General features: G+C 40.4%; 1 protein-coding gene across 2 annotated transcripts in view; it reads left to right on the top strand.

Annotated features, from left to right (window-relative positions):
* Positions 1 to 19,856: 19,856 nt before the first annotated feature.
* Positions 19,857 to 27,385, top strand: part of RUFY1 (RUN and FYVE domain containing 1) — a 31,844-nt gene continuing 24,315 nt past the window's right edge. For both annotated transcript variants that reach the window (XM_074960339.1, XM_074960340.1), the window contains exon 1: positions 19,857 to 20,159. In XM_074960339.1, the coding sequence (XP_074816440.1) occupies positions 19,889 to 20,159 (271 nt within the window). In that variant the 5' untranslated portion in view covers positions 19,857 to 19,888. The remainder of the gene's footprint in view (positions 20,160 to 27,385) is intronic.

Below are 27,385 nucleotides of genomic sequence, written 5' to 3'. Positions count from 1 at the left end.
CCCCCCCTTCTACCTTACTCTTACACCCCCAACACCATTCTTTTTCCCTGAGAGATGTATCATTCAGGGTGTCAGTATGTTAAACTCCATTAGAAAGAATGATGAGATGAAGTATTGTTATGCTGGATGGTGTAAATGAGTGCCATGATCCACTTTTATGATCTATAGACGATTGTAGAAGTGCTTGACTATTGTGGCTGTGCTAAATAGATGGTGTGTAGACTCCATGTGTCCACAATTTTCCCCCTTTCGGTTTGACAATTTTCCTCAAAATCAGTAGGATTCTGGTCACTGGTGCCTAGAACATTCCCTGAAATGCTGGAATTGATTGACTGTGGCATTTAAAAATTATTGCATTACAGGCAGAAAGACAGATGAGAAATGCCACCAAGTTGAATGTAAGGCCTTCCCACAGTAAGCCAAGTACTCCTAATGAAGGGTGAAACACTGAATAGTAAGGTGTAGAATCACTTGGCCCCTTTATGACCTGCTGTTTATTGTTCCAAACAGAGATGCTATATTTGAGATTAAGACTCATATATATGATCTGCCTAGGCCTCCCCAGCTAAGACTTTGAGGATGTTCCATGGATTCACTGGGAGCTAAGTCTGAGAGCCTGAGGCTCAAATTTGGTCCCATGTGGTTATTTGAATACATGGAAAAAATGTGTAAATTGAAGCCTGAGTCTGCTTAATTCAAGTATTATAATATAACTACGACAACTGATTAACCAAATGTATGTTCTGATTGGCCATTGGGGGTTATCTTGATGATGTCATATGTTTTAATCGTGAAAGAAATGTGATCCTGACCTCAGCTCAGCTCATTTACATAATGCATACAAGGTAGGTGACAAGAAAAACGCACAAGGGGGAATTGATGAGTCTGAGTCCCAGAGTTCACATCCCGATTACCCCAATTTCGTAGTTTTGGGATCTGGGCTTTAGCTCTAGTAAAAAGTCTTTCTTCCTCTATTTTTAATGATTTCTCAAAGTAAATTCTAGAGGCTCTAGCTACAAAGGCAGCCAAATACTTTAGTATTGTCTCCATGCAAGTCCATCCTCCTCTCTCTCTATCCCTTTGGTCTCTCTACACTCAGCATAGCTTCTCATCTAGTTGCTTTCAAGTTAAACTTTTACATAAGCAGCTATGCTAGGAGCTAAGAACTCACTGCTCGGTTTCTTAAGTAAAATTTAAACATAAAAGCAGCTCAGTTAGCTGGGAAGCGCTGCCCAGTGGAACACCAAATGAAGGCAGTAGAATATTTGCAGAGCGGTTGATTCAGGACTGGCTAGAAAAGGTCTGAAGTGTCTTGTCTGGCTTTTCAGCTAACGCTTGTTGCTTCATAAAAATAGAGGCAACAATATTTTATTGTTTATAATCATTATAAATGAGCTTGAAGGAAAACCCTGGATGTGAAAACAGCAAAACTTTGGGGACATCCATGTCTAGATTGGGATCCAGACTTGACAGCTGTTCCCTACCCCTATAATGGGCCAGATCAAACTCTGTGCATACTAAAATCCATGTGCTGCAAAGAGTAGGCACAATTACTAGGTAAATTAGACACACGGAAATGAGACAAAAACACTGGTCCTTTAGCTCCACAGACACAGGCCTCTAGATGTGAGCTAAAGAAAAAATGCCCTTATCTGATAGTAATAGGTCCCAAATCCTCACTGTAGGATAAACCCTTGTCATAAATATAAAGGGAAGGGTAAACACCTTTAAATCCCTCCTGGCCAGAGGAAAAACCCTTTGACCTGTAAAGGGTTAAGAAGGTAGGATAACCTCGCTGGCACCTGACCAAAAGGACCAATGAGGAGACAAGATACTTTCAAAGCTGGAGGGGGTGGAACAAAGAGTCCTCTCTGTCTGTGTGATGCTTTTGCCGGGACCAGAGCAGGAATGCAGGTCAGAACTCCTGTAAAGCGTTAGTAAGCAATCTAGTTAGATATGCGTTAGATTCTGTTTTGTTTAAATGGCTGATAAAATAAGTTGTGCTAAATGGGATGTATATTCCTGTTTTTGTGTCTTTTTGTAACCTAAGGTTTTGCCAAGAGGGATTCTCTATGTTTTGAATCTGACTACTCTGTAAGGTATTTCCCTTCCTGATTTTACAGAGGTTTTTCTTTTACTTTTTCTTTAATTAAAATTTTCTTTTAAGAACCTGATTGTTTTTTCATTGTTCTTAAGATCCAAGGGTTTGGGTCTGTGTTCACCTATGCAAATTGGTGAGGATTTTTATCAAGCCTTCCCCTGGAAAGGAGGTGTAGGGCTGGGGGGATTTGGGGGGGAAAGATGTTTCCAAGTGGGCTTTTTTCCCTGTTCTTTGTGTAACACTTTGGTGGTGGCAGCTTTTAACTTAAGCTAGTAAGAATAAGCTTAGGGGGTCTTTCATGCAGGTCCCCACATCTGTACCCTAGAGTTCAGAGTGGGGAAGGAACCTTGACAACATTACAGAACAAAATCTCTCTCTCTCTCTCTCTCTAAGTCCCTCCCTCTACTTTGCATACAATCTCACTTGAACTTTAGAAACTCTAGATCCGTGTGGGAACTTTGCAGCTCAGGTTCTAGTAATAACAACAACAAAGATATTCTGCATTTGCTAATATTTACTTTCAAACATACATGATGGACCCAGTTTCAGGCTTTGCTCTGACCATTTGAGAAGGCTTGTGATGGGGTTTACTTTTATTTTTTTAATGAAAGATTAGTAGGGTAGAGCAGGGCTTTTAGCATTCACTGTGCCTCTCACAGAAGTTATAACGCACACAGAGAGTACCATAACAACTAAAAACATTTGCACCCCAACTAAGTAGCAGCCCTATCCAGTACTTTTTATTATTTATATTACAGAGGCTTCTCAAGATCCCAACAAAGATGAGGGTCCCATCGTCCGAGGCACCTGTACATACAAATAGAAAGAGGCAGTCCCTGCCACAAAAAGCTTACTATTTAAACAAGACAAGGTGGGAGGAAGGAAGGAATAGTATCCTCATTTTACAGATGTACATGAGAGAAAGAAAGTGATTTGCCAAAGTCACACAATCAGCATATAGCAGAGACAGGAACTGAATCTAGAGCTCCTGAGTTTCTGACTAGTGACTTAATCATAAGATCATGCTTCCCTTTCTACATAGCCTCACTGAGATTTAGTGTATAAAAGAAGTCTGAAGTTTTTCCATCAAGTCATATTTGAGTTACAAATGGACAGAATTTGGGTTTTTTTTAAAAAGCAAAAACCCACCACTTTTTAAAAATTACCTAACTCAAGAGTGACTTTGCTAATTAAACTCAAACTGTCCAGAAAAATTTTTCTCTGGGAAGAGACTATAAAGGAGCTTTTCCTAGGAATTTGTGATGGCAGGTTCAAAATCAGTCCAATATTAGAAACTGTTCGACAGCATTAACTATCAAGTCACACTGTTATGACTTTGTAATGCCTTATATGTATACAGAGCATTTCAACCAAAAGGCTAATTAAGTGCTTTCCAGATAGCGTATATGGTTTAGGGCTCACTCATCCCTCCACTGATATGAAACAACCTCTGTCCCTTCTTTGCTAGCTACATATCTGGGTTTTCATCTCCATCTGAAACTAGTGGAGAACTTTCCTGAGAATAATGTAGTTATTCAAACTGAAATTTGGCCAGGACATCAACCTTGACACCACTAACGTTAAAAGTACTATGAAATGTTTGGAAGCATCCTTTGAATTGCTGACACATTAAGACTGCAGTAGGGACACACAAGTACAATACCATGGGACAACAACAGAGATCTGTTTTGCCCATTACTTTCTTAGTACATTAGGGAGCACTGAAGTGGTCACTGACTTAAGGCTAGGGCCTCAGTATTATCTGTGTTATACATCTGAAAGACAGCACAATGTCCCTGAATGCTGTAAAAAGAAAAGGAGTACTTGTGGCACCTTAGAGACTAACCAATTTATTTGAGCATAAGCTTTCGTGAGCTACAGCTCACTTCATCGGATGCATCCGATGAAGTGAGCTGTAGCTCACGAAAGCTTATGCTCAAATAAATTGGTTAGTCTCTAAGGTGCCACAAGTACTCCTTTTCTTTTTGCGAATACAGACTAACACGGCTGTTACTCTGAAACCTGAATGCTGTAGGGCACTGATTTAGTATTGATTCAGGGAAGATCAATAACACCATATCCTGGCAGTACAGGAGTTAATGAAAAGGTCTCCTATCTAAATGCTGATGTAAATCACCTCTGCTTAGCTTATAAGATCTGACAAGATCATAGGCTGAGGCAGTAATGGCCAGAACAATGACAATGTCTCATATTTTCTTATTAAATAAAAAAATGAACCAGTTTGTTTTATGTTTATTGGGGGGAAAAACAAATAATAAAATTGTGTCTAACTTCTCCTTTATTAGTTTTAGGATCCTGCATTTTTCTTTCATGCCTCAGTGATCCAGACCATCTTTAGATGAGGTTTTTAAAAAAAGGCTATTATTCATATGCACTACTGAAAATTTTGCTATGGTGACTAACCCCATATTTCTAGACTGCAGCCAGTGCAACATATAAAACCTTTTGGAATTAATAGGATGAAGAGGAAAAGCAAAGATGACAAGACACTGACTCTTAACAGCAGCCAGCAGGATGCCAATTATTATTCTCTGTTAAGAAAACATAGCGACCCACTGGAGGTGTTCTTATCTCCCCACTTGTACAGAGAAGCAATTCAATTAGTTATCCCTTTCCCTTTCAAACAAGTTTCACCTAAAAGAAGAAAGATCTCCACTTTATTTCACATAGGACATTATCGCTCATCTCTATTTTCCACCCTAGTTACTATAAACTACAGCTGTTACACTGTTTGATAAAAGTACACCCGCAAAGGAGGCTTTATACATAAAAGGAATCATCCTGAATATGAGAGATATTTTAAATGAACTATTTTACATGAAGTGAGAGGACAATAGAGGTTTGCCAGCTGTATGTAAGGATTCTGGGCTTTACTATTCCCTCCAACTTTGTTTCAAGGCAGAAAACTTGTAATGCTGCCTAGCCTGAGTACCTCATGCAACGAGGCAGATTCCTAGCTTGCAGCTGTATAGTATGGCAGCTGTAAAAGTACTGAAAAATGAGGTTTCAGGGAAAGAAGTAACATAAGCTACATGGTGAAATGGCAGTACTTCCAAACATTCAAAAAACTTGAATCAGGCACCCATAAAATCATGAGATGAGATTTTAAAAAATAATAAACATCAAGTTCCTTTCATTTGCCTTCTGGGGGCTGAGCTTTTAGGATTCATACAGGTGATATTTTCAAGCATTTCTCTATATCTAGGAGGATTAGAAACTTAGGCCTGGTCTATGCTTAAAAGTTGGATTAACATAACTACGTCAGTCAGGGGGGAGAAATCCTGACCTAACCCTCGGCATAGACACAGCTGTATCAATGGAGAATACTTCAATCAATGTAGCTGCCATCATTTGGGGAAGTGATGCTCCTACACTGACAGAAAAAACCCTTCTGTTGGTGTGGCTGCGTCTACACTACAGGATTATGCTGGCATAGCTACAGTGATATAGGTATGTGATATAGTCTCCATAGTGAAGACATACCCTTACTTTTTTAATGAAAGCTGAGATTTTCCATTGGTCACCTGATTCCAGGAGCTGGGTTTTAAGGTAAAAAAAACAAATATCATGAGACTTACGACTTATCTTGTGTTAGTTGGCAACATGACAATGGTCATGATGTGTGCCAACATCAGAACAGCAGAACAGGGACACACCTGAATCTCACCCCCAAGATCCAATATTCTTGTTTTTCAGTGGGGCTTCAGGTATAAGCCTTCATGTGCTCAAGAAAGCTTCAGCTCATAGAGACTTTCATCTGAAGCCATGCTTAGATGGAAAACCTTGGGCTAGCTAGGCAGGTGTCTTATAGGATTCAGCTCAGCAGGAAGAATCAGGATCAGGAGACGCTGGAGTGAGGAACATTTTAAAGTCTACTGAGCTAGGTAACCCAATTATCCAAAGACTTTGGGTTTCCCCTGAGATCTTTGGATAATCAAAGTTTTACTGTACCTCTGTAAAACTTCCCTCCCATATACTGCCCCTTATTGGATAGGATGATATTGTCAGATCTTCTCAAGTGTGTGTGTGTGAAAACATGAAACCTTTACTGGCTGCACAGTCTTGAGAGGAAAAGCCCTAGGCGCCCAAAGAAAGGAAGGGAGAGGAGGAAATAAAAGAAGGAAAAAAGAGGGAGAAGGAAATGAAGATGAGGAAAGAAAGGATAAATGAGGAATGAGGGAGAGGAGATACTGAAGTTGTCTGTATATAAAGAAACCTTTTAGCTGAATATTTATTTATTCATCCTATGCACCCACCCATCACATTGGTATCTGGGCTCCTCAGATCCCTTCCCTATGCAGTACCATTCATAAAACATTCAGAAGACTCAGAGAAAACTAAGCCAACAAAGGTTATGGGGAATGATGCATTACACACTATCTGGTGCAGTTGGCCTCCTCTGTTGTGTTTGTTTACTGCACCTCATGGAAGTGACTCAAGACAAGTTGTAAAAAGAACACCATAATTATCTATATAGGACCAAACTTGACAGGGAATGTAGAGTATTGCCCAGCCATTATCAACAAGCTAAGCTTTATTATTTGTGGGAAAGACCTAATTACTTCATGACACATTCTACCCTCAGATGTGCATACCCAACTCCCATCAGAATTGTATGCATGCATCTGACAGCCCTTTCACATCAGTTACTGAAAGTCATTCTAATAAGCTCCCTATCAAAGGAGAAACTTATGACTTAGGAAACTAAGTATTCTTCCCCTGATTCCTTTCCATTTTTTTTAAATTGAAGAAGCAAAGAACTCATTAAACTACATCTGATTTGCATGAAGTTTTGCATAAAATGTAAACGCCTCTGGAACTCTGTTGGAATAATAGTCCAGTTTTTAACCACTTTTTAAAAATAATTCTCAATATGTTTCTATTGCATCCAGGGACCACTGCTTGTAAATTTACAAAGCTTTTATGCAAAGACAATATAGCCTAGTAGATAAAGTGATGGTCTGGTGATTTTTGAGGCAATTAGATCAAACAAAGTTAGGCTTGTCCTGTTTTTATTACAAGTTCATCCATTCTTTTCTTCTCTCAAATAAACTGTTGCATTTATTAACTCTAAATTATGGTAATAAACTTAAAACATCTAATGAACATTTAAATGCTTTATTAAAAAAATCAAACCATAACATACAGCGTAGTTTTTCATAAGGGTGGTTTTGGGAATCATTTAGGGAATGTGCTTTGCATTCCATAGACTTAATATAAAATATCTGATTCTGTTTTCTTTTGTAATTCACAAAGCTTCTGTTACATTTGGAACAATATAGGGTCCTTTCTGTGGTTACTTAACCCCCATATAAATATTCCCATGGGTGTTAGTTGACAACTGTATCAGCAGAAGTGTCTATCTCATGTTTCAAAGGTACTGCATTCAAATTCTGTTAGGGTCGGGCTTTTATTACGATTTTTATCCCTTCCTTCTACCACCCACTAGTTAGTCTAATTACTGATTAATTCTTACCACTTTTCTAAAGCCCCCAAAAATTATATTTGACACAAAAAAATTCCACATGCAATAGCATCCAAGTTAAAAGAATAAGGGCATGCAATAAAAACCAAGGCAAAACCAGTCAGCCATGAGAAAATGTAATACATAAAAAAGAAAAAGTCATATTCGAAAAAGCCTAGGTGTTTATATAGTCAACTTAAGTAAACCACAATTATAAAATTAACTTAATCCCCCATCACCATTTAAAGCTCTCCCAAGTGGGTTTATGAATCCTAAAAAAAAGTCAGTTTAGTCCTTATTTTGTCTTGTTTAATTTGATAATATAAACAGCTAACTTTTTTGTAACTTAACTCTAAATATAAACATCACATATTTATACAGCTGAACTGTTCTGTTCTCAACTTGGATGTTTTTACATGCAACCAGTTTTGGCTTAGATAGTAATTAGCAGGGTTCCGGGGGTGGGGGGAAGAGCACACACATAGATCATAGGTTTGAGCTTCACAAAGTCCATAACTCTTCCCATTTGGACAGGTGTCCTCAGATTTCTTGTATTGTAGGCTACGTCAAGCAACTTCACTTGGCTCTTATAAAGGCCTTGTAACACTACATAAATAACTAAGGCTTCTAACAATGAAATTAACATACACACAGAGTTAACCAGAAATGTGTGCTCTTTCTTCATAATCCCTGAACCCCTACAAATCCCACAGAAGTCACTCAGAGCTGCAGATGCTTAGCACCTTTGAAAATCAGGTCACAGGAGACTTTTAGGTCTTCCAGTGACCCTGAATTCACCTGTATTTCTGTGGGTGTGCCAAAGGGGAGTGTTATTGAAGTAGACCTGGGTAACACATGGTCACTGATCACATCTTTGTAACTTCTATAAATGCATGCCAGACAACTACCTTCCTCCCCCAAAATGGCCTCCATTAGCATGGCTACATTCACTGGGGACTATGATGTTAGGAGTTGCTCAGGTAAGTAGATAAGCTGATTTCCTTTCAAATAAAAACTAAGTGTTCTCAGAAAAAGTAAGGCTTTGAAAGGGGAATAGGTCTAATGTGAGTCATGGTTTTCAACCTCTGTCCTGACACAAAGCCACTAAAAGATCTCCCCAAAGAGAATATTTTAAGGGTTGCACTTGGTATATTAGTACTGCTTAGAGTCTGGTGAGAAGATGAGTCCTTGCAAGGTATTTTCTCTGCCTCAGGTAGTTTCACATGATCCCCACTATTTGTTCTAGAGAGTCCATGCAATATACAGGAGCCAAAGGGAGCTACCACTTCCCCTTCTTGATCTTTTCAATATGCTTGTCAAGACATTGGGACCAGATTGTTAAAGGTATTTAGGTGCCTAACTCCTATTGATTTCAATGCAAGGTAAAAATCTGGTCTCTGAGGCTCTTCTCTGTGACTAAAGTGTTATGATGCCATCTAGTGGGGGCCCTGCTGATTGCCTCAGCTCCCACAATAATAGGGTAAGTGTTTCTGTAACATTCCTGAATCAATCTCATTTCTATTAACTGCTTTATTTGCAGCTCTGAAAAGTAGGAACTAGTTATTTATCACTATAACATTGCTTCTCCAATCCTGAGGTCAGTCCTTACATAGTTCATACCTTTATTTGGGCAAAACTCCCACTGATATTAATGGAAGCAGGATTTGGCCCTAAATGTTTGAATGAAATGTTAAATGGCAACATTCTTCTGATGTCAAACCAATATTAACCAGTAAATTGGTGATGAACTTTTAACAAGGGGCTCCTTCAAATATTCAGCCTTATTTACCTTTTCTTATCCCCTCACTCACTTTCACCCAACACAAATTACCCCCTCACCTCAAGGACCCTAACACCTCATGGAAGCTCCTGTATCTAGAAGCTGATCTCGCAGTAGCAATCATGGGTGGATTGCCTTAAGGAGGGTGTTGTTTAGTGTATTTGTGTGGGAGAGGAGGAGAGTGTGATTAGGAAAGGAATGGCTGTTTGATCTGCAGCACAGTTGCAACAGCAGAACTGGAAATAATTTCAGGTGTTTAAAGCAAGTTCCCTGATTAGAGGAGATTGGGATGCGTATTAGCTGATTAGCTATGCTAGAGATGGAACAACAACTAAAACTGTTGTCTCTTCAAAATGTAATAACTTAATTGCTGTGCAATAATGGGACAAGTAAGAAAATATTGACAGTGCCATGAAATTTTCTTAGTAACTTCCCAAAGAAAACGGGAGATCTTTCTGATGCCCCCTATTTGCTGTCCCTTCACCCCACTGCACACCTGGAAGAAATCTCAGCAATCCCTATGGGATGTCCCAATTCTAGCAGGGTAACCCATTAGGGAATGTCCAGATCATATTTATTCATATGTTCCTGTATCCATCCTAGAGGTTCACTGAAAAAATCAAAACAGACAAACAAAAACAGGCAAAGGATTTAAAAAAAAATTTTTTAATATGATTTGAACACTATACGTTGATGAGTTATGTAAGCGCATAATTTTATTCTTATGACCTCCCCCTTCCTTCTATTGTTTGTTATACTCTCTTGTTGCAACTTGTCTTAAAACTAACTTGTAAGCTCTTGGGAGCAGGATCTGTCTCTGATGTGTTTGTGAAGTGCCTAACATGATGAGGCCCCACTCATGAGAGGGGTCTCCAGGTGCTACTAGAATATAAGGCCTATATTCTAAAAGATATTAAAATAGGGTACCCATCAACTTATACCCAGAGAATATAAAAGCAAAACCGGAGACCTTCATTAATACTAGTTTAATTGGTATGTGAGTAATTTCAGTCCTGTTTTTTACCAGTGCTTTGAGAGATATACACAGTGCTGATTGTGCTTGGGATTAAGAAAGAGGTGGTGGCTTCCATATCCCCATATGTGCAACAGGTTGGAGCCAATGACTGTCTTATATTTTATGCCTTTAAGACATGAGGAAGGATGGTCCAGTGGTTAAGGCACCAGCCAGGGACTTGGGAGGCTGGGCAAGTCACACAAATCTCTCTGGCCCAGATCCAGAAAGGTATTTAGGTTCACAGCTTCCACTGATTTCAGTTGTTTGCGGTGTTGTAGCCATGTTGCTCTCAGGATATGAGAGAGACAAGGGATTACCTTTCCCAGACCTAAAGAAGAGCTCTGTGGAGCTCAAAAGTTTGTCTTTTTCACCAACAGAAGCTGGTCCAGTAAAAGATATTACCTCACCCACCTTGTGTCTCACTGATTTCAGTGAAAGGCAGGAGCCTCAATATCTTTGAGGATCTGGGGCAGAGTCTGTGCCTCAGTTCCCTTCTAAAATGGGGATAATAGCACTTCCCTACTTTGCAGGGGTGTTGAGGATAAATATAGTAAATAATGTGAGGTGCTCAGATACTACAGTAACAGGGGTCACCGAAGCACTTAAGATTGTGCCAGAGCTTATTCTTTACACTTTTATATTCCTAGAATCACTCAAATACACAGATATAGTTTAATGGGAACATCTTTCTTTTACTATTATTTTATAACATCTAATAAATTGGCTATGCTCTTGGTGTTTCAACAGAGTCTTCCCTAAAGCCAAACAAACATGTTGATTGACTGATATGTTCACATTTCTATAACAAAGCTGCAACCTACTAGGACAGGAAACTGATCCACAACAAAAGGCTGTATTTTTCCCTCTATCTCTCTGGAAAAACAAACCAGTATTGGAAAGGATGGGTGACTTTCCAGTTAATAGGACTGAAAGTCATGAGATCTAGTTCTGTTACATGCTATACACAGATTATGTGGCTGTAGGAAAGTCACTTAACCTCTCTGTTTATCAGTTTCCTCAGGTCTGAAATAGAAATAACTACCCCACAGAGGTGTCGAAGGCTTAATTCACTAAAGAGAAACTATCATGGGGAGTCCTTTCCAGTTCTATGTACCTAAATCTCATGCTTCAGCTGGCAGCCTGTACCCCCGATTGATGTATTCTGGGGAGGAAGGATTTTCCTTCTTCTGAAGAATCAGAGATGGTAACAACTGGAGATGGGACACCAGACAGTGCTCTAAGACAGTACTGAGAATTCTTTCTCAGATGCTTAGCTGGATGGTCATGTTCATGTTCTCAGTGTCATACTGATCACTATTTTCAGGGTCAGGAAGAAATTTTCCCCAAGGACAGATTGGCAGGGACCTTGTGTTTTTTGTTTTTTTTCCTTCCTCTGCAACATTGAGTATTAATTGCTTGTTAGGACCATTGGGGTATCTCACCAAATCGGTTCCCTAACATTGCAGAGGCCTACAGAATTGGTGCACCTCAGCAATTCTATTTTCTGCCTGTGTCACACAAGAGTTTAGTTTCCTCAGGGCTGTAACATTTCAGTCTCATCTAAGTTATTGCGCTCAATAGAAGGGTAACTAGTGGGGTTTAGGGACCTGTGCAAGAGGTCAGACTAAATGATCTAGCAGCCCCTTCTAGCCTTAAACTATATGATTATAGCTCAAAATCTGATCAATTTAAAAATGAGTTAAAGGCAGTTTCCCATACTGTATCTGTCCCTGAATTCCCCTGCCAACTTTTGTGGTTTTCAATCCCATTTTCCTATTTTACTGGATTTTTCTCTCCACTCTTGCTGTGTGGAAAAATCCACACAGACATGGGAAACTAAGACCCCAATCCTATAAATACTTGTACATCTGAAAAACTTTATTCCCATAAGTAGTCCCGTTCTATTCTATGTAAGTACTGGACAGGATCCAGACCTAGTTGACTAAACACAAAGTGCTGTCAGATGTACAAAATATACTCAAACATATTTTTTCTCTAATCTATTCCTGTTACAGTAATCTTAGGTGTCACCTCTAATACTAGAATGTTTAAAAAAAACAATAGAAATGTTTTTTAATTTGATGGTGTCACTTTAATATTTGTAAAGAACTCTTTGATCTTCTGGTGGAAGACATTACAGAAATGCAAGGTATGTTTAACAGCTGAACAGAATCAGATATTTTATTAATGAGTAATTAATTAAATTTCATCCTTTAATAGTGTATGATGCATTTGAAATATATCAGACTACTTTCTATAGCAAAAATATATCTTTAATTAGTATTACTGAACATCAGAATAAAGCTCAGAGAAAAAACTGAACTAGAAGAATCTGCTTATATAAAATTGCATTAATCTTCATTCAGTGATACTTCCTCCATCCTTTTCAATGTTACTGAAGATCAGTGAAGTTGATATAAGCCATCCTCTTTTAGTTTGAAATTCAGAATCTTTGATTTCAGATAGACAGAATCTCTTAAGTGTGTAATTTCAAGATCAAAGTTGGGAGTCCTTAAGTAGCAGATATGATTACTCTGCCTCCCTCCATTATATTATCATATTAATGATTTTGATATCTAAAACAGTATTTTAAAAAACAGTAAAACACAACAGTAAAACATAAGAGCTGTGTGCAACCAGAACCAGACTTCAGTAGGATCAAAGATGGCCTGTTAGCAGACCATGTTTAGAAACATCAGGGCAAGCAGAAATAGGACAGATGTGTCACTTAAGTAACAGACTTGACCTCTGCATTCTTCAGCAACCTTGCTAGGCAATTTGCTTAATGGGCTGTCAGAAGAAAATAGTGCTCTGCCTTCATACAAATGGTAAGAGCTGCACTAACAAACCATGGCAGAGGTGACTACTGGAATAAAATGTCACAGCAGAAGGGGACCATGTAATGCAGAAGTAGCACTGCACTCTCTTTGGGATCTGTATGAATACAGGGAACTTTAAGTAGCAGCACTGCCATTGTTTAATGCCCCTTGTATTGATAAATGTTTGAACCAAAACAAACTGTAACAACCTGCTGTATGAAACAAACAATAATTTATTCTTAGTATGTGCTATTTTGCTAAAGCCTGACCACACTTAATCAACATCCTGAGTTGCTTTCTTAAGACTCCCAATAGGAATTTGAACCTAACTGGAACAACCCTAGCATTTCACATTGCTTATATTGTTAAAAGGGGGGAATTGTTTAATGCTATTTCACTGGTTGACTTATTAACTTCACATTCACTTTTACTAGATATATAACTGGGTTCTATTCATTACTTTAAAAATATAAAACTATACAGAATAAATTTTTAGTAACCTTGTGCACAGTAAAATAGCTCCTTTATGAGCTCAGATGACAGGAAGATTGAAATAAAATGTTCCACTATTACCTTACTGTGCACTTTCACATTTCTTTTGAGTTGTTCATTTTTTCTTATTTTATGGGAAGGAATATTATTTTGTTGTTCGTATCTTACTTCCAGTTAATATTTTTGCAATTGAACACATGTACTGTAATGTTAATCCGTATCTACTGCATCATTAGTTGTTGGGAGCAGCAGATCAGGAGGGAGGGAAGAAATCTCCACCCTCTATTTGCCCCCTTCCTTTCACATTATTTGAAAGTAGAGATCTATTTTGTTTTATTTAAATACAGGTCAATTGAGATGACATCATCAAAGGCCCTTGGAGAATATCATTCTTGTGTGACCATCTCCTTTGTCCTATGTGGTTCTGCTTCTGCAACTCACTCTGCAGGTGGCTCCTGCACCCCTGCAGGAGCCCCAATGAATCACAGAATCATAGAATATCAGGGTTGGAAGGGACCTCAGGAGGTCATCTAGTCCAACCCCCTGCTCAAAGCAGGACCAATCCCCAATTAAATCATCCCAGTCAGGGCTTTGTCAAGCCTGACCTTAAAAACCAAAAAGGAAGGGGATTCTACCACCTCCCTAGGTAACGCATTCCAGTGTTTCACCACCTCCTAGTGAAAAAGTTTTTCCTAATATCCAACCTAAACCTCCCCCACTGCAACTTGAGACCATTACTCCTTGTCCTGTCGTCTTCTACCACTGAGAATAGTCTAGAACCATCCTCTTTGGAACCACCTCTCAGGTAGTTGAAAGCAGCTATCAAATCCCCCCTCATTCTTCTCTTCTGCAGACTAAACAGTCCCAGTTCCCTCAGCCTCTCCTCATAAGTCATGTGTTCCAGACCCCTAATCATTTTTGTTGCCCTTCGCTGGACTCTCTCCAATTTTTCCACATCCTTCTTGCAGCGTGGGGCCCAAAACTGGACACAGTACTCCAGATGAGGCCTCACCAATGTCGAATAGAGGGGAACGATCACGTCCCTCGATCTGCGGGCTATGCCCCTACTTATACATCCCAAAATGCCATTGGCCTTCCTGGCAACAAGGGCACATTGTTGACTCATATCCAGCTTCTCGTCCACTGTCACCCCTAGGTCCTTTTCCGCAGAACTGCTGCCTAGCCATTCGGTCCCTAGTCTGTAGCGGTGCATTGGATTCTTCCGTCCTAAGTGCAGGACCCTGCACTTATCCTTGTTGAACCTCATCAGATTTCTTTTGGCCCAATCCTCCAATTTGTCTAGGGCCCTCTGTATCCTATCCCTACCTGCCACCGTATCTACCACTCCTCCTAGTTTAGTATCATCTGCAAATTTGCTGGGAGTGCAATCCACACCATCCTCCAGATCATTTATGAAGATATTGAACAAAACCGGCCCCAGGACCGACCCTTGGGGCACTTCACTTGATACAATCTAGCCAACTTTCTACCCACCTTATAGTGCATTCATCCAGCCCATACTTCTTTAACTTGCTGGCAAGAATACTGTGGGAGACCGTGTCAAAAGCTTTGCTAAAGTCAAGAAACAATATATCCACTGCTTTCCCTTCATCCACAGAACCTGTAATCTCATCATAGAAGGCGATTAGATTAGTCAGGCATGACCTTCCCTTGGTGAATCCATGCTGACTGTTCCTGATCACTTTCCTCTTGTGTAAGTGCTTCAGGATTGATTCCTTGAGGACCTGCTCCATGATTTTTCCAGGGACTGAGGTAAGGCTGACTGGCCTGTAGTTCCCAGGATCCTCCTTCTTCCCTTTTTTAAAGATGGGCACTACATTAGCCTTTTTCCAGTCGTCCGGGACTTCCCCCAATCGCCACGAGTTTTCAAAGATAATGGCCAATGGCTCTGCAATCACAGCCGCCAACTCCTTTAGCACTCTCGGAGGCAACGCATCCGGCCCCATGGACTTGTGCACGTCCAGCTTTTCTAAATAGTCCCTCACCACTTCTTTCTCCACAGAGGGCTGGCCACCTACTCCCCATGCTGTGTTGCCCAGCGCAGCAGTCTGGGAGCTGACCTTGTTTGTGAAGACAGGCAAAAAAAGCATTGAGTACATAAGCTTTTTCCACATCCTCTGTCACTAGGTTGCCTCCCTCATTCAGTAAGGGGCCCACACTTTCCTTGGCTTTCTTCTTGTTGCCAACATACCTGAAGAAACCCTTCTTGTTACTCTTAACATCTCTTGCTAGCTGCAGCTCCAGGTGCGATTTGGCCCTCCTGATCTCATTCCTACATGCCAGAGTGACATTTTTATACTCTTCCCTGGTCATTTGTCCAATCTTCCACTTCTTGTAAGCTTCTTTTTTATGTTTAAGATCCGCAAGGATTTCACTGTTAAGCCAAGCTGGTCGCCTGCCGTATTTACTATTCTTTCGACACATCGGGATGGTTTGTCCCTGTAACCTCAATAGGGATTCTTTGAAATACAGCTAGCTCTCCTGGACTCCTTTCCCCCTCATGTTATTCCCCCAGGGGATCCTACCCATCAGTTCCCTGAGGGAGTCGAAGTCTGCTTTCCTGAAGTCCAGGATCCGTATTCTGCTGCTTACCTTTCTTCCCTGTATCAGGATCCTAAACTCGACCAACTCATGGTCACTGCCTCCCAGATTCCCATCCACTTTTGCTTCCCCTACTAATTCTTCCTGGTTTGTGAGCAGCAGGTCAAGAAAAGCTCTCCCCCTACTTGGCTCCTCCAGCACTTGCACCAGGAAATTGTCCCCTACATTTTCCAAAAACTTCCTGGATTGTCTGTGCACAGCTGTAGTGCTCTCCCAGCAGATAACAGGATGATTAAAGTTGCCCATGAGAACCAGGGTGTGCGATCTAGTAGCTTCTGCGAGTTGCCGGAAGAAAGCCTCATCCACCTCATCCCCCTGGTCCGGTGGTCTATAGCAGACTCCCACCACTACATCACTCTTGTCGCTCACACTTCTAAACTTAATCCAGAGACACTCAGGTTTTTCTGCAGTTTCATACCGGAGCTCTGAGCAGTCATACTGCTCCCTTACATACAGTGCCACTCCCCCACCTTTGAAGTCTATGGGGCCCTTGCCATGCTGTCAATTGTAGGACTAGGGCCTATATAACTATTACAAAACAACTGTCCTTTGTTCTAGTTTCCATAAAAAAAACAAACAAATAGGCATTGTGTCAAATACCATTTCATCCCACTAGATGGAGTGCAAAACATATGGTTTTAGAGTAGCAGCCATGTTAGTCTGTATCCGCAAAAAGAAAAGGAGGACTTGTGGCACCTTAGAGACTAACATTTATTTGAGCATAAGCTTTCGTGAGCTACAGCACACTGCATCGGATGCATTCAGTGGAAAATACAGATTTATATACACAGAGAACATGAAATAATGGCTGTTACCATACACACTGTAAGGAGAGTGATCAGGAAAGGTGAGCTATTACCAGCAGGAGAGCGGTGGGGGGGGGGGGGCAGGGGAGAAAACCTTTTGTAGTGATAATCAAGGTGGGCCATTTCCAGCAGTTGACAAGAATGTCTGAGGAACAGTGGGGGGGAGGGGAATAAACATGGGGAAATAGTTTTACTTTGTGTAATGACCCATCCACTCCCAGTCTTTATTCAAGCCTAATTTAATGGTGTCCAGTTTGCAAATTAATTCCAATTCAGCAGTCTCTTGTTGGAGTCGGTTTTGAAGTTTTTTTGTTGTAATAATGCGACTTTTAGGTCTGTAATCGAATGACCAAAGAGATTGAAGTGTTCTCCGACTGGTTTTTGGATGTTATAATTCTTGACGTCTGATTTGTGTCCATTTATTCTTTTACATAGAGACTGTCCAGTTTCGCCAATGTACATGGCAGAGGGGCACTGCTGGCACATGATGGCATATATCACATTGGTTGATGTGCAGATGAACAAGCCTCTGATAGTGTGGCTGATGTGATTAGGCCCTATGATGGTGTCCCCTGAACAGATATGTGGACACAGTTGGCAACGGGCTTTGTTGCAAGGATAGGTTCCTGGGTTAGTGGTTCTGTTGTGTGGTGTGTGGTTGCTGGTGAGTATTTGCTTCAGGTTGGGGGGCTGTCTGTAAGCAAGGACTGGCCTGTCTCCCAAGATCTGCAAGAGTGATGGGTCGTCCTTCAGGATAGGTTGTAGATCCTTGATGATGCGTTGGAGAGGTTTTAGTTGGGGGCTGAAGGTGATGGCTAGTGGCGTTCTGTTATTTTCTTTGCTGGGCCTGTCCTGTAGTTGGTAACTTCTGGGTACTCTTCTGGCTCTGTCAACCTGTTTCTTCACTTCAGCAGGTGGGTACTGTAGTTGTAAGGAATGCTTGATAGAGATCTTGTAGGTGTTTGCTCCAACCCCTCAGATAGAGACAAATGTGGTTGTATCGTAGAGCTTGGCTGTAGACAATGGATCGTGTGGTGTGGTCTGGATGAAAGCTGGTTGTATATAAACATATGGTTGTAGCTCTGCTGCTGAGCAGTTAAAGCCTATATTCTGTTTGAATAAATCCTGAGTGAATAAGAGATTTCAGCCTTCAGAGGTTCTACTATCCTTCGCAGGCACTTAAAAGTTGCCCTCTGTTTTGTGGACAATAAGTTAACTGTGGAATTTTACACTGCCTGAGGATACTTGAGACTAGAACAGTAGTTTAAATACAAAATGTTAGGAAGATACAGATTTGGGGCCAGACTGTGTTCCCCACATCTACATACATATCTCTCTCCCTCTTCTGTATGAAAGGCGAGGTTCATCCACCACCATGGCACCATACTCCCCACTCTTGGAAGCACCTGTGCAGGGGTTGAGCCCTAGAGGGAGAAGATACATTGTTTCACCAATACCACAGACCATCCACCCTAGCATGCCACACACAGGGTCAGTGAACAGAAACTCAGGCTTCTCCCCTCAGATCCCTTTAACAGATTTCCCTGGGACAAAGGAGCCTCAGTCTGACCTCAAACTTTCTAATTTACAGAAGTTAACCAGCTCAAAAAGACACTCTCCTTCACAGCAGGGCATGATGACCAGCTTCTTTCCTTTCCCCCACTGTTATCAGTCTTGTCTAAAGTTATCTATTAAGTATGCTGTACATACATTCTCTCAAGGGAACTTCTGTAACTCTGTACAGCACCTCTGTACTGCAATCAAATAAAAATATTTGAGAGTAGAAACTATACATAGATAAACAAAAGATGAGGGACTTGTAGTCTAAAGATGTTTCTTCTGCTACCAAGTTTGTTGGTAACAAGATGTCCCAAATTACCTCCTTGTCCTCTTAGCCTCCACCAAACAAAATATTTCCTAGGTCTAGCCAACAAAAATAGCCAGTTTAGAAACAGGTGAGCCAACCATGCTTAATACAAGTTTAAACAAGCTGTAGTCGCAACTGTTATATAGTTGCTGGACAGAAACCTGCATGTTACAGCCATGTTAAGGCACCCTATGTTAATCTATAGATACCTGGTAAGGTTACATTTTTCTAACCAAGAGCAGATTGGCTGATTCCCCAACATGATTGTAACATATCCTTTTTGTCCACCCAGGCATGTCGTAATGTGTCTAAGCTGCAGCCATGTTTCCCAACTCTGCTTAAATATGGCTATTTTTGTAGTGTAGATGGTGCAGGGGAGCATACTTCACTTTCAAAAACTTTATAATAAATCTCTATCAACCCTCTTCTCCAGGTTATGATGGTCCAGTTTTAGGCAGGACAATCCAGTCTCAAAAGGTTGTATGTGTTTGTAAATTATGCAAAATCTGACTTTCATATACTCTGGCAAAATGCTAACTTAAAATATTGTGTAGAAATGCAGAGGATTCATTTGTTTTTTCAGATTGCTACAAATAACAATTGGAAATCATACAAAAGGACATTCACTGCACAATACCTAAAGGGATATCGCTTGTTGTAATTAATCAGTAACCAGAAAATATATAGCTGTGTGTATAATTTGAAGCATGCAAGGCAAAATGTCCACAATCACAGGGGTTTCGGTATCTGACACGTTTGCTCATGCAAGTGGTGGTTGTACAATCACTCAGAGCACACCTTTTATTTCATATAACTCCTACCAACTACAAGTTGGAAGACGGGGCAGAGAGTTTCTGCTTAACTCGATTGCTCATGACTAGTGTCATATGACATTTTAAAGATGGCTGAAGGAGAGAGTTGCAATGCATCTGCTGTGGAACGGAAAGAGGATTTTGAAATCATTGACAGAAACCTGATTCCTAATATAACTGAGCTCAAAAATGAAGGGAAAGAGAAAACTGTTGAAGAATCAGGATGGTCTGCTCCCATCTTTTCACTGGCCAAGAAAGCTTCAGAAAACTTAGCAGTGAGCTATGGCAACACTCTGAAGTCTGCAGCTTTGGCAGGACTCGTACCCAAACCAGTCAGCAATGACAACACAGCAAAAACAAGTATGGTTATGTTTATTCAGTAAACTTTCTTGTACCCTGTACAAATAAGTTAGTTATAGCCTGCAAGTGGCATGTTTTAGTGTCAGATACATTATTATTATTTTGCATTTATTAAAAAACTATCTCCTCTGGATACTGTAATGATTTCTACAAAGTACTTATGAATCCAGAGAACAAATCTCAGCAAACTTTTACATTATCAGGGAAAGTATAACTTTTTGATATTTTGGGGAGGCTAGCTTTTAATTTTTGTGCATTACACTTTTATTTCCCAGAAAAGTTCAGCTTAGATGTAGCATGACTGCATCAGTATCTAGAATGGTCTCTTTATTTATTTATAGGTGGGCTGACTGGGACAAGGAAACTATATATTGTTTACTAGTCATATGACTTTCACAGTCTCTCTGACACACACATAGTAATGAAACATCAGGAAGCAATTGTGCAACAGAGTTCTAATATTGAATAACAAGATATTAAACTATTCAGTTTCTCAAGAATCTTTTTCTACATGATAAATAATTTTATTAGCTAACACTTATGGATGTCCTTTTAGGAGCTTAAATCTGCTTAATTAGTGTAATCCTGGCCCCACTGAATCTATGGGAGTTTTGCCATTGATTTCAGCAGGGTTAGGATGTCACCTTCTATGTAGTGTGTATTGCTGCATACATTAGCTGAAGTGTTTCTTGTAAGTCTTCCCAAAAAAATGCCAGATAAAAGCCTTCCACCATTGCAGACTAAATGGAACATCAACTTGAAGGAGACTAAATAGTGCCAGGCATGGGGGAGAAAGACAGGACATGAAGACTCTGTCTACATCCTCTAATGGGGCTGGCCCCTCTTTTATGCGGGAGTTCTATATTGAGGTATCAGATTCTGAAGTTACCCTATCATTGCATGTCGTGGTCTATTGTACTTACCGAAACCTCTATCCCCAGGTGAGCTGACATAGCACAGTTCAGGTCCCACCTAAAGGCAAACATTTTATTGACAAACAACCAGACAGGAAAGGATTGCTAGAAAAGGAAACAAGGGAAAAGGAAGAGAAAAGCAGAAGAGGAAACATGGGAGGAGGGACAAGGAGAGAGAGAAATCTGGAATGAACAGTGCAAAAGTTATTGGGTCTGATCAAAATATTCTGAAGTAGTTCGATTTCATGTTATATATTAACTACTTCCACAAAGATCAGGAGCTGGGAGTCTTACAACAAAGGCATTTCTCATACTTTAATAGGTGCCTAATGAAGATTCTACAAAAAAAGAATAGTAAGAATAAGAATAATAGTTTCTGTGTAGCAGCAACAAGATACTCAGTGCTGTAGCTCACGAAAGCTTATGCTCAAATAAATTTGTTAGTCTCTAAGGTGCCAGAAGTACGCCTTTTCTCAATGCTGTGTGTGTGTGTGTGTGTGTGTCCATGAAGATATAATACAGGAGTGATTTGCATGTGGAAAACTAATAATTGAATGTCTACTTCTAATCAGCAAATAAATCTCAGTATATCATAATGTCAAGCCACTAGACCTGGACTCAGATTGCACCCTCCAAGAGAAGGAAAAGGAATTCCCCTCCCCCCCACCCCCGCATCATTCCACTGGGAGGAGCTTGGTGTGAGTTTGCCCCTCTCACTCCAACCCATGTAGTATAGGGTGCATGGCCTGGCTAGAACACTTGTAGTTCCTGGAGGGGAGACCACAGAAGACTAAGGCCATTTCAGTGGCAGTTGCATGTTCCTGCAGCAGCTCTTGCCTCTTCTACACCCCTTTTGGTTCCTGGCAGTGTGGCTGCAATGAAGCAGCCTTTGAAACCTACCCTACCCTCCCAGCCCACAAGGGGGATTTCCCCACTGAGATGGGAGCTCTATGGCAAAAAGAATAAATCCCCAGGCTGTATTGTAAATTTTTCTGAATTTCCACGGGCCAGACGGGAGAGGATATGCATTCCTGCCCCCATTTTAACCACCACCACCATTCCAGCCTTTCCCACCCTATGTGGAGCGCCCTTCACAAGGTATAGTGGAGGAGAAGGGAAGTGAATGGTGCTGCAGAGGTGGCAGAGCAATTTTCCCAGTGGGAAGGGGAGAGCCATATATTATGATTTCCTCTGCTCCCAAATCTGGACATGCACAACCTCCAAACACACATAGTATAGTGTGTTCCTGACTGAATTCCTTCATAACCCTGGAAAAGTCACTTAGAAACATCAACTTGAAATCTAATCATTTTCAAAATATGAGTTAAGTGATTTCAGGCAGTACAGCTGCCCCTATGTTATAGCTTTACAATCACATTTAGCTTTTTTTAAATATCTTCCCTTCCCTTTCAGTGTGCACAGAGGGAACTGACTATACAGGGGAAACAGTGCACAGTAAACTGAAAAACAGACTAGAATTTTCCTCTAGTTTTTCAATAATAATCAGATTTTACTTGCAAAAATAACAGACAACACTGAAAGTTGAATGTCCCTCTAACCTCCCCATGCCTCAGTTTCCCCATCTGTATAATAGTGATAATACATACATACCTTAGTAAAGCACTTGGAGAGCCTCTGAGAGGCACAAAGGATTGTAAATAAACAAAACCAATCAAAGCTATAAAATATATTCCTTTGATGCATGTATATGATCCCATGCATATTTAGTGAATTGCTGTATGTTTGTGTAGTTATTAAAATTGTATATGCCACTACTAGAGAGCACTGTAATGAAATTAAAGGGATGCCTCCATACTATTAAAGTGTGGCAGCCCTACAACTCCTGTAAATTCAGCCACACACATTTGAGATCTTCACAGATTTGCTGCATGAAGAGCAAGTACCCATGATTAATTTGGCAATATACAAAGATGTGACATTTTTAAATGTCACTGCATTTTCAGCTGGAAAACTGGGTGAGGTCTGAAGAAAACTCATATCCTTGTACATGAGTGCTATAAGTCTTGCCAATAAAATGGAGGAACTGGAATTACTGATGCAGAAGGTCAAACCAGACATTATAAGGACTACAGAAACATTGTGAAATAGCACTCATGATTGAAGTAAAAGTACTGAAGGATATATGCTGTTTAGGAGAGTCAGAAATAAAGGTAAAGGTGGTGGGGTAGCTTTGTACATCAATGATCTGGTAAACTATAAAGAACTACTAAGTGATAGTGTGAACAAAACTGAATCTATTTTGGTCAAAATCATTAGAGAAGGATCATGAAAGAGGTTCTGTTGGGATAGTGTTAGGGTCTGTTGTAAAACCCCAGGGTTGGACTGGGATATAGAAAGTGTATAGAAATATTACCACATCTGAGGCTGAAGAAAAAAATAGAGCTGAATGCACCTAAAATACTGAAAGAATTGGTGTAGGAGATTGCTAATCAGATAACAAGGATTTTTAATAATTCTGTCTATTCGGGGATAGTACCATATGATTGTAAAATAGCTAAAGCCATATGTATATTTAAGAAATTGGGGCGGGAAGTGATCCAGGCAATTACAGACAGGTTAATCTGATCTCAGTAGTACGCAAGGTTTTAGAACAAATTGTGAAGGAAAGAGTAATTAAATTCATGTATGTTATACAACATGATTTTACCAAAAGTAGACAGTGCCACAACTAATCTGATTTCCTTCTTTGAGAAGTGACCTTGTGGGGGAGGGGGGGGTTGCCTTCATCTGCTGCATGGGGTGTGGGCTACTTGCCAGGATCAACTGGGTATATCTGAATCAGTTCCCTGCCTTTGCAGAGGCCCCGGGCATTGGTACACCTCAGTCCCTCCTAGTGTTTCCCTGTGGCACATAATAGATTAGTTTCCTGTGAGCTGTAAATACTTCAGTCTAATTTTGGGTGTTGGTGGCCTGTGATATACAGATTAGACAAGATGATCTGATAGTCCCTTCTGACCTCAAATTCTATGACTCCTTCCTTTTGTGGGATTCTTTGGTAATTAACTCTTATTTTAATCTAGTTTGTTTCTTTTTTAAAAAATGTCCTATTGTAGATCTTAAATTGTGTAAATTATGTATTTTGATATCTATTGGTTTGTTTAGTAAACTGGGTATTTTGTAGTTGCATCAAATTACTTACCTCACACAATGAGCCAAGTGAATTCCATTGTCATGATGTGAGGCAAACAGTCTGCTTTTTTACGCCATCCTGATGATATTTAGAACATGCAAATAAATAGAAAGTACAGTAATTAATTTACTGTAGTAACTACTAAGCATTTAGGTTTGTCCTCCAGTGACCTTCGGCCAGTGGAGTTTCTCACTTATACCAGTTCTGAATTTGGCCATCTGTTAATGTTTCCAGGGCCATTTATAGATAGATCAGAAGGGGCAGGAGGCAATAGACTAGATATTTTGATACTTCAGAAGTGCAAAGAACAATATTGTCAAATTTTCTCTTGCAACGTGTATTTGGGCTTATTTATAAAGTCCTAAAAAGAGAAGTTTACTGGTATGTTACTCAACTCCAGTGTAACTAACATTTGATAACTGTACAGCAACAGACCCAGTCCCAAGGTGGGTTATTTGTTTCATTACATTGTTGTGAGGGAATGTACTTTCATCTTAAACTCCCTCTTTCTCAGTCATTCCAAACTTTTAAAAATATTTTGATCAGAAACTTTTCATTTTGACTAAACCCAAAGTCAGACTATAAAAGACTGAAGCAAAATCTGTTCTGGCTGCTTTTGTTATGCTAAACAAGGGGATGGGATACCTTTATGTTGGATTTTTTTTTCCTTATCCAGTGTAACTCAAACAGCTCAAGTTTAAAACTTCAAACAAAACGAGAACTATTAATTCATAAGTACCTCTAAAAATGTGTAGTGTATGTAAATTATTCTATGCTCCATTCTGGCTATAACCCAATCGTGCTATCCTGTGTGTTTTCAGTTTGAGAGAAGGCTGGATGAGGTAGTTATCTTTTATTGGGCCAACTTCTGTTAGTCACTCCAAGCAGGTTCCTGTTTATTTTGGTACATTCTCTCTGTTACAGCGCTATACAAACTGGCACTCTAAATATTACAGATGGGGCTGGTAGCACTGCCTATAGTTAAGGTTGCCCAACACTTCCCATTATAAGACTCTGTTTTCAATTGCTTGTAACTTTGCCAAACTTTAATCATTTGGGTTGAAATTTCCCACGCCAGGTCTCTGCTTCAGGCTGAAACATTTTGGAGGAACTTAAGTGAAAATGGTTCATCCATTTTGGAGAACATGATCAGGGAAAAAACAGGGGCTTATAGTCCATGGTTTAAAAAAAAAAATTACAAATCTCTGCGAAGCCCTAGCATTCCCATCCATGGGCGCAAGGCCTTGAAATCTGACCCTTATTCTGGTGTCAGGGATATACTTTTTGCTGTCCCCCTGAAAAACTGCCCAAACTTGATTAATTACAAGCCTTTGAAAAATCACAATTCACACATGGTCAAAGACTTGTAAGAGTTTGGCGGATAAATTCTCCAAAGATTCTATCTGCAGAGAGTATGCTACAGCCAAGCCAGCAGGTCTGATCAGAATTTTCCCTCCAATCACTCCTCATGGCTACTGTGACGCCAGATACAAATATGGAGAGCCACCATGAGACTTTCTCCTGTGCTCTCAATGCCCTCATGTTGACACCCAGGCAGAGGAGGAGGAAGCTGCCTGAATCTAATGCAAAGGGAACAAGAACCAGACTTTTGGGTGGCGGGGGGGAGGAGGAGAGAGAGAGCAGGGAGATTGACTGGCTTAGCAGGATCCATGCCTTGTTCAGTGCACAGCCTGAACCTGCTCTGGGGAAGAATCAGCGTTGTGTGCAGTGAAGGAGACTCGTCTGTAGGTCCCCTGCCTCATTTGTTGCAGAAGCTGCACAGTATGCAGTGAATGAGGAAGGGATTGCAAGAAGAAAAATGATGCTTTCATTGTTAAGGCAATTGAAAGTTGCCCTGAATAACTGGATTCTATTCCTGCCTCTGCCATGGAGTTCCTATGCGATGCTGGGCAAGTCATTTCAATCAGATTTCTTTCAGAGGTGGTCACTAATTGTGTCCCTCTTTTTCTTGGTTTCCAACTTGAGATGCTGGGATCTGATCTGCAGAAGTGCAGAGCACTCACAGCTGCAACTGACGTCAATGGGAGCTGTGTTTGAACATATAAAATGTTACCATTCGCTAAGTACTCTAAAAAAATCGGGCATCTCAAATTGGGCCCTGAAATTAGTGGACTCTTTCTTGGTCTCAGCTCCCCATTTGTGAAATGAGGGTGATAATACCACCTCACTTCACAGAAGCGTTTTGAATATAAATTCGTGAATCAGAGAATCATAGGACTGAAGAGACCAAGTGGTCATCTAGTCCAGTCCCCTGCACTCATGGCAGGACTCAGCTTGAGAAGCACTGGTCTAGATAACACTATCTGATGTGGGGGACTGGCAATTTTTTTCCCCAGTGTGCACGCAGACCGGCAGCCGATGGCTCGTGGACCGGTGCAGTAGCACTGATCTAGACCATCCCTGACAGGTCTAACCTGCTTTTAAAAATCTGCAGTGATGGAGATTCCATAACCTCCCTAGGCAATTTATTCCAGTGCTTAACTACCCTGACAGTATGAAGTTTTTCCCTAATGTCCAACTTAAACTGCCCTTTGCTGCAATTTAAGTCCATTGCTTCTTGTCCTATCCTCAGAAGTTAAGGAGAACAATTTTTCTTCCTCCTCCTTGTAACAACCTTTTATGTACTTGAAAAATTATGTGTCTCCTCTCAGTCGTCTTTCCTCCAGACAAAATAATCCCAATTTTTTTCAATCTTCCCTCACAGGTCATTTTTTCTAGACCTTTAAACATTTTTGTTGCTCTTCTCTTGCTTTTCTCCAATTTGTCCACATCCTTCCTGAAATGTGGCACCCAGAACTGGACACAATACTCCAGTTGAGGCCTAATCAGCGCAGAGTAGAGCAGAAGAATTACTTATCATGTCTTGCTTAGAACACTCCTGCTAATACATCTCTGCTTTTTTTGCAAGAGTGTAACACTGTTGACTAATATTTAGCTTGTGATTGTGATCCACTATGACCCCCAGATCTCTTTCTGCAGTACTCCTTCTAGGCAATCATTTCCCATTTCGTAAATGTGCAACTGACTATTCCTTGTCTGTGAAGCACTCTGATACCCAGGATCAGATTAACCCATTACTGGGCTATAGGCAAACATGCACTTCTGGGTCCTTACCTTATAACATGAACAACAACAAACAG

The sequence above is a fragment of the Natator depressus genome, chromosome 8, assembly GCF_965152275.1.
Source record: "Natator depressus isolate rNatDep1 chromosome 8, rNatDep2.hap1, whole genome shotgun sequence".
In the NCBI taxonomy this organism is placed as follows: domain Eukaryota; kingdom Metazoa; phylum Chordata; order Testudines; family Cheloniidae; genus Natator; species Natator depressus.
This window is presented reverse-complemented; position numbering and strand designations above follow the sequence as displayed.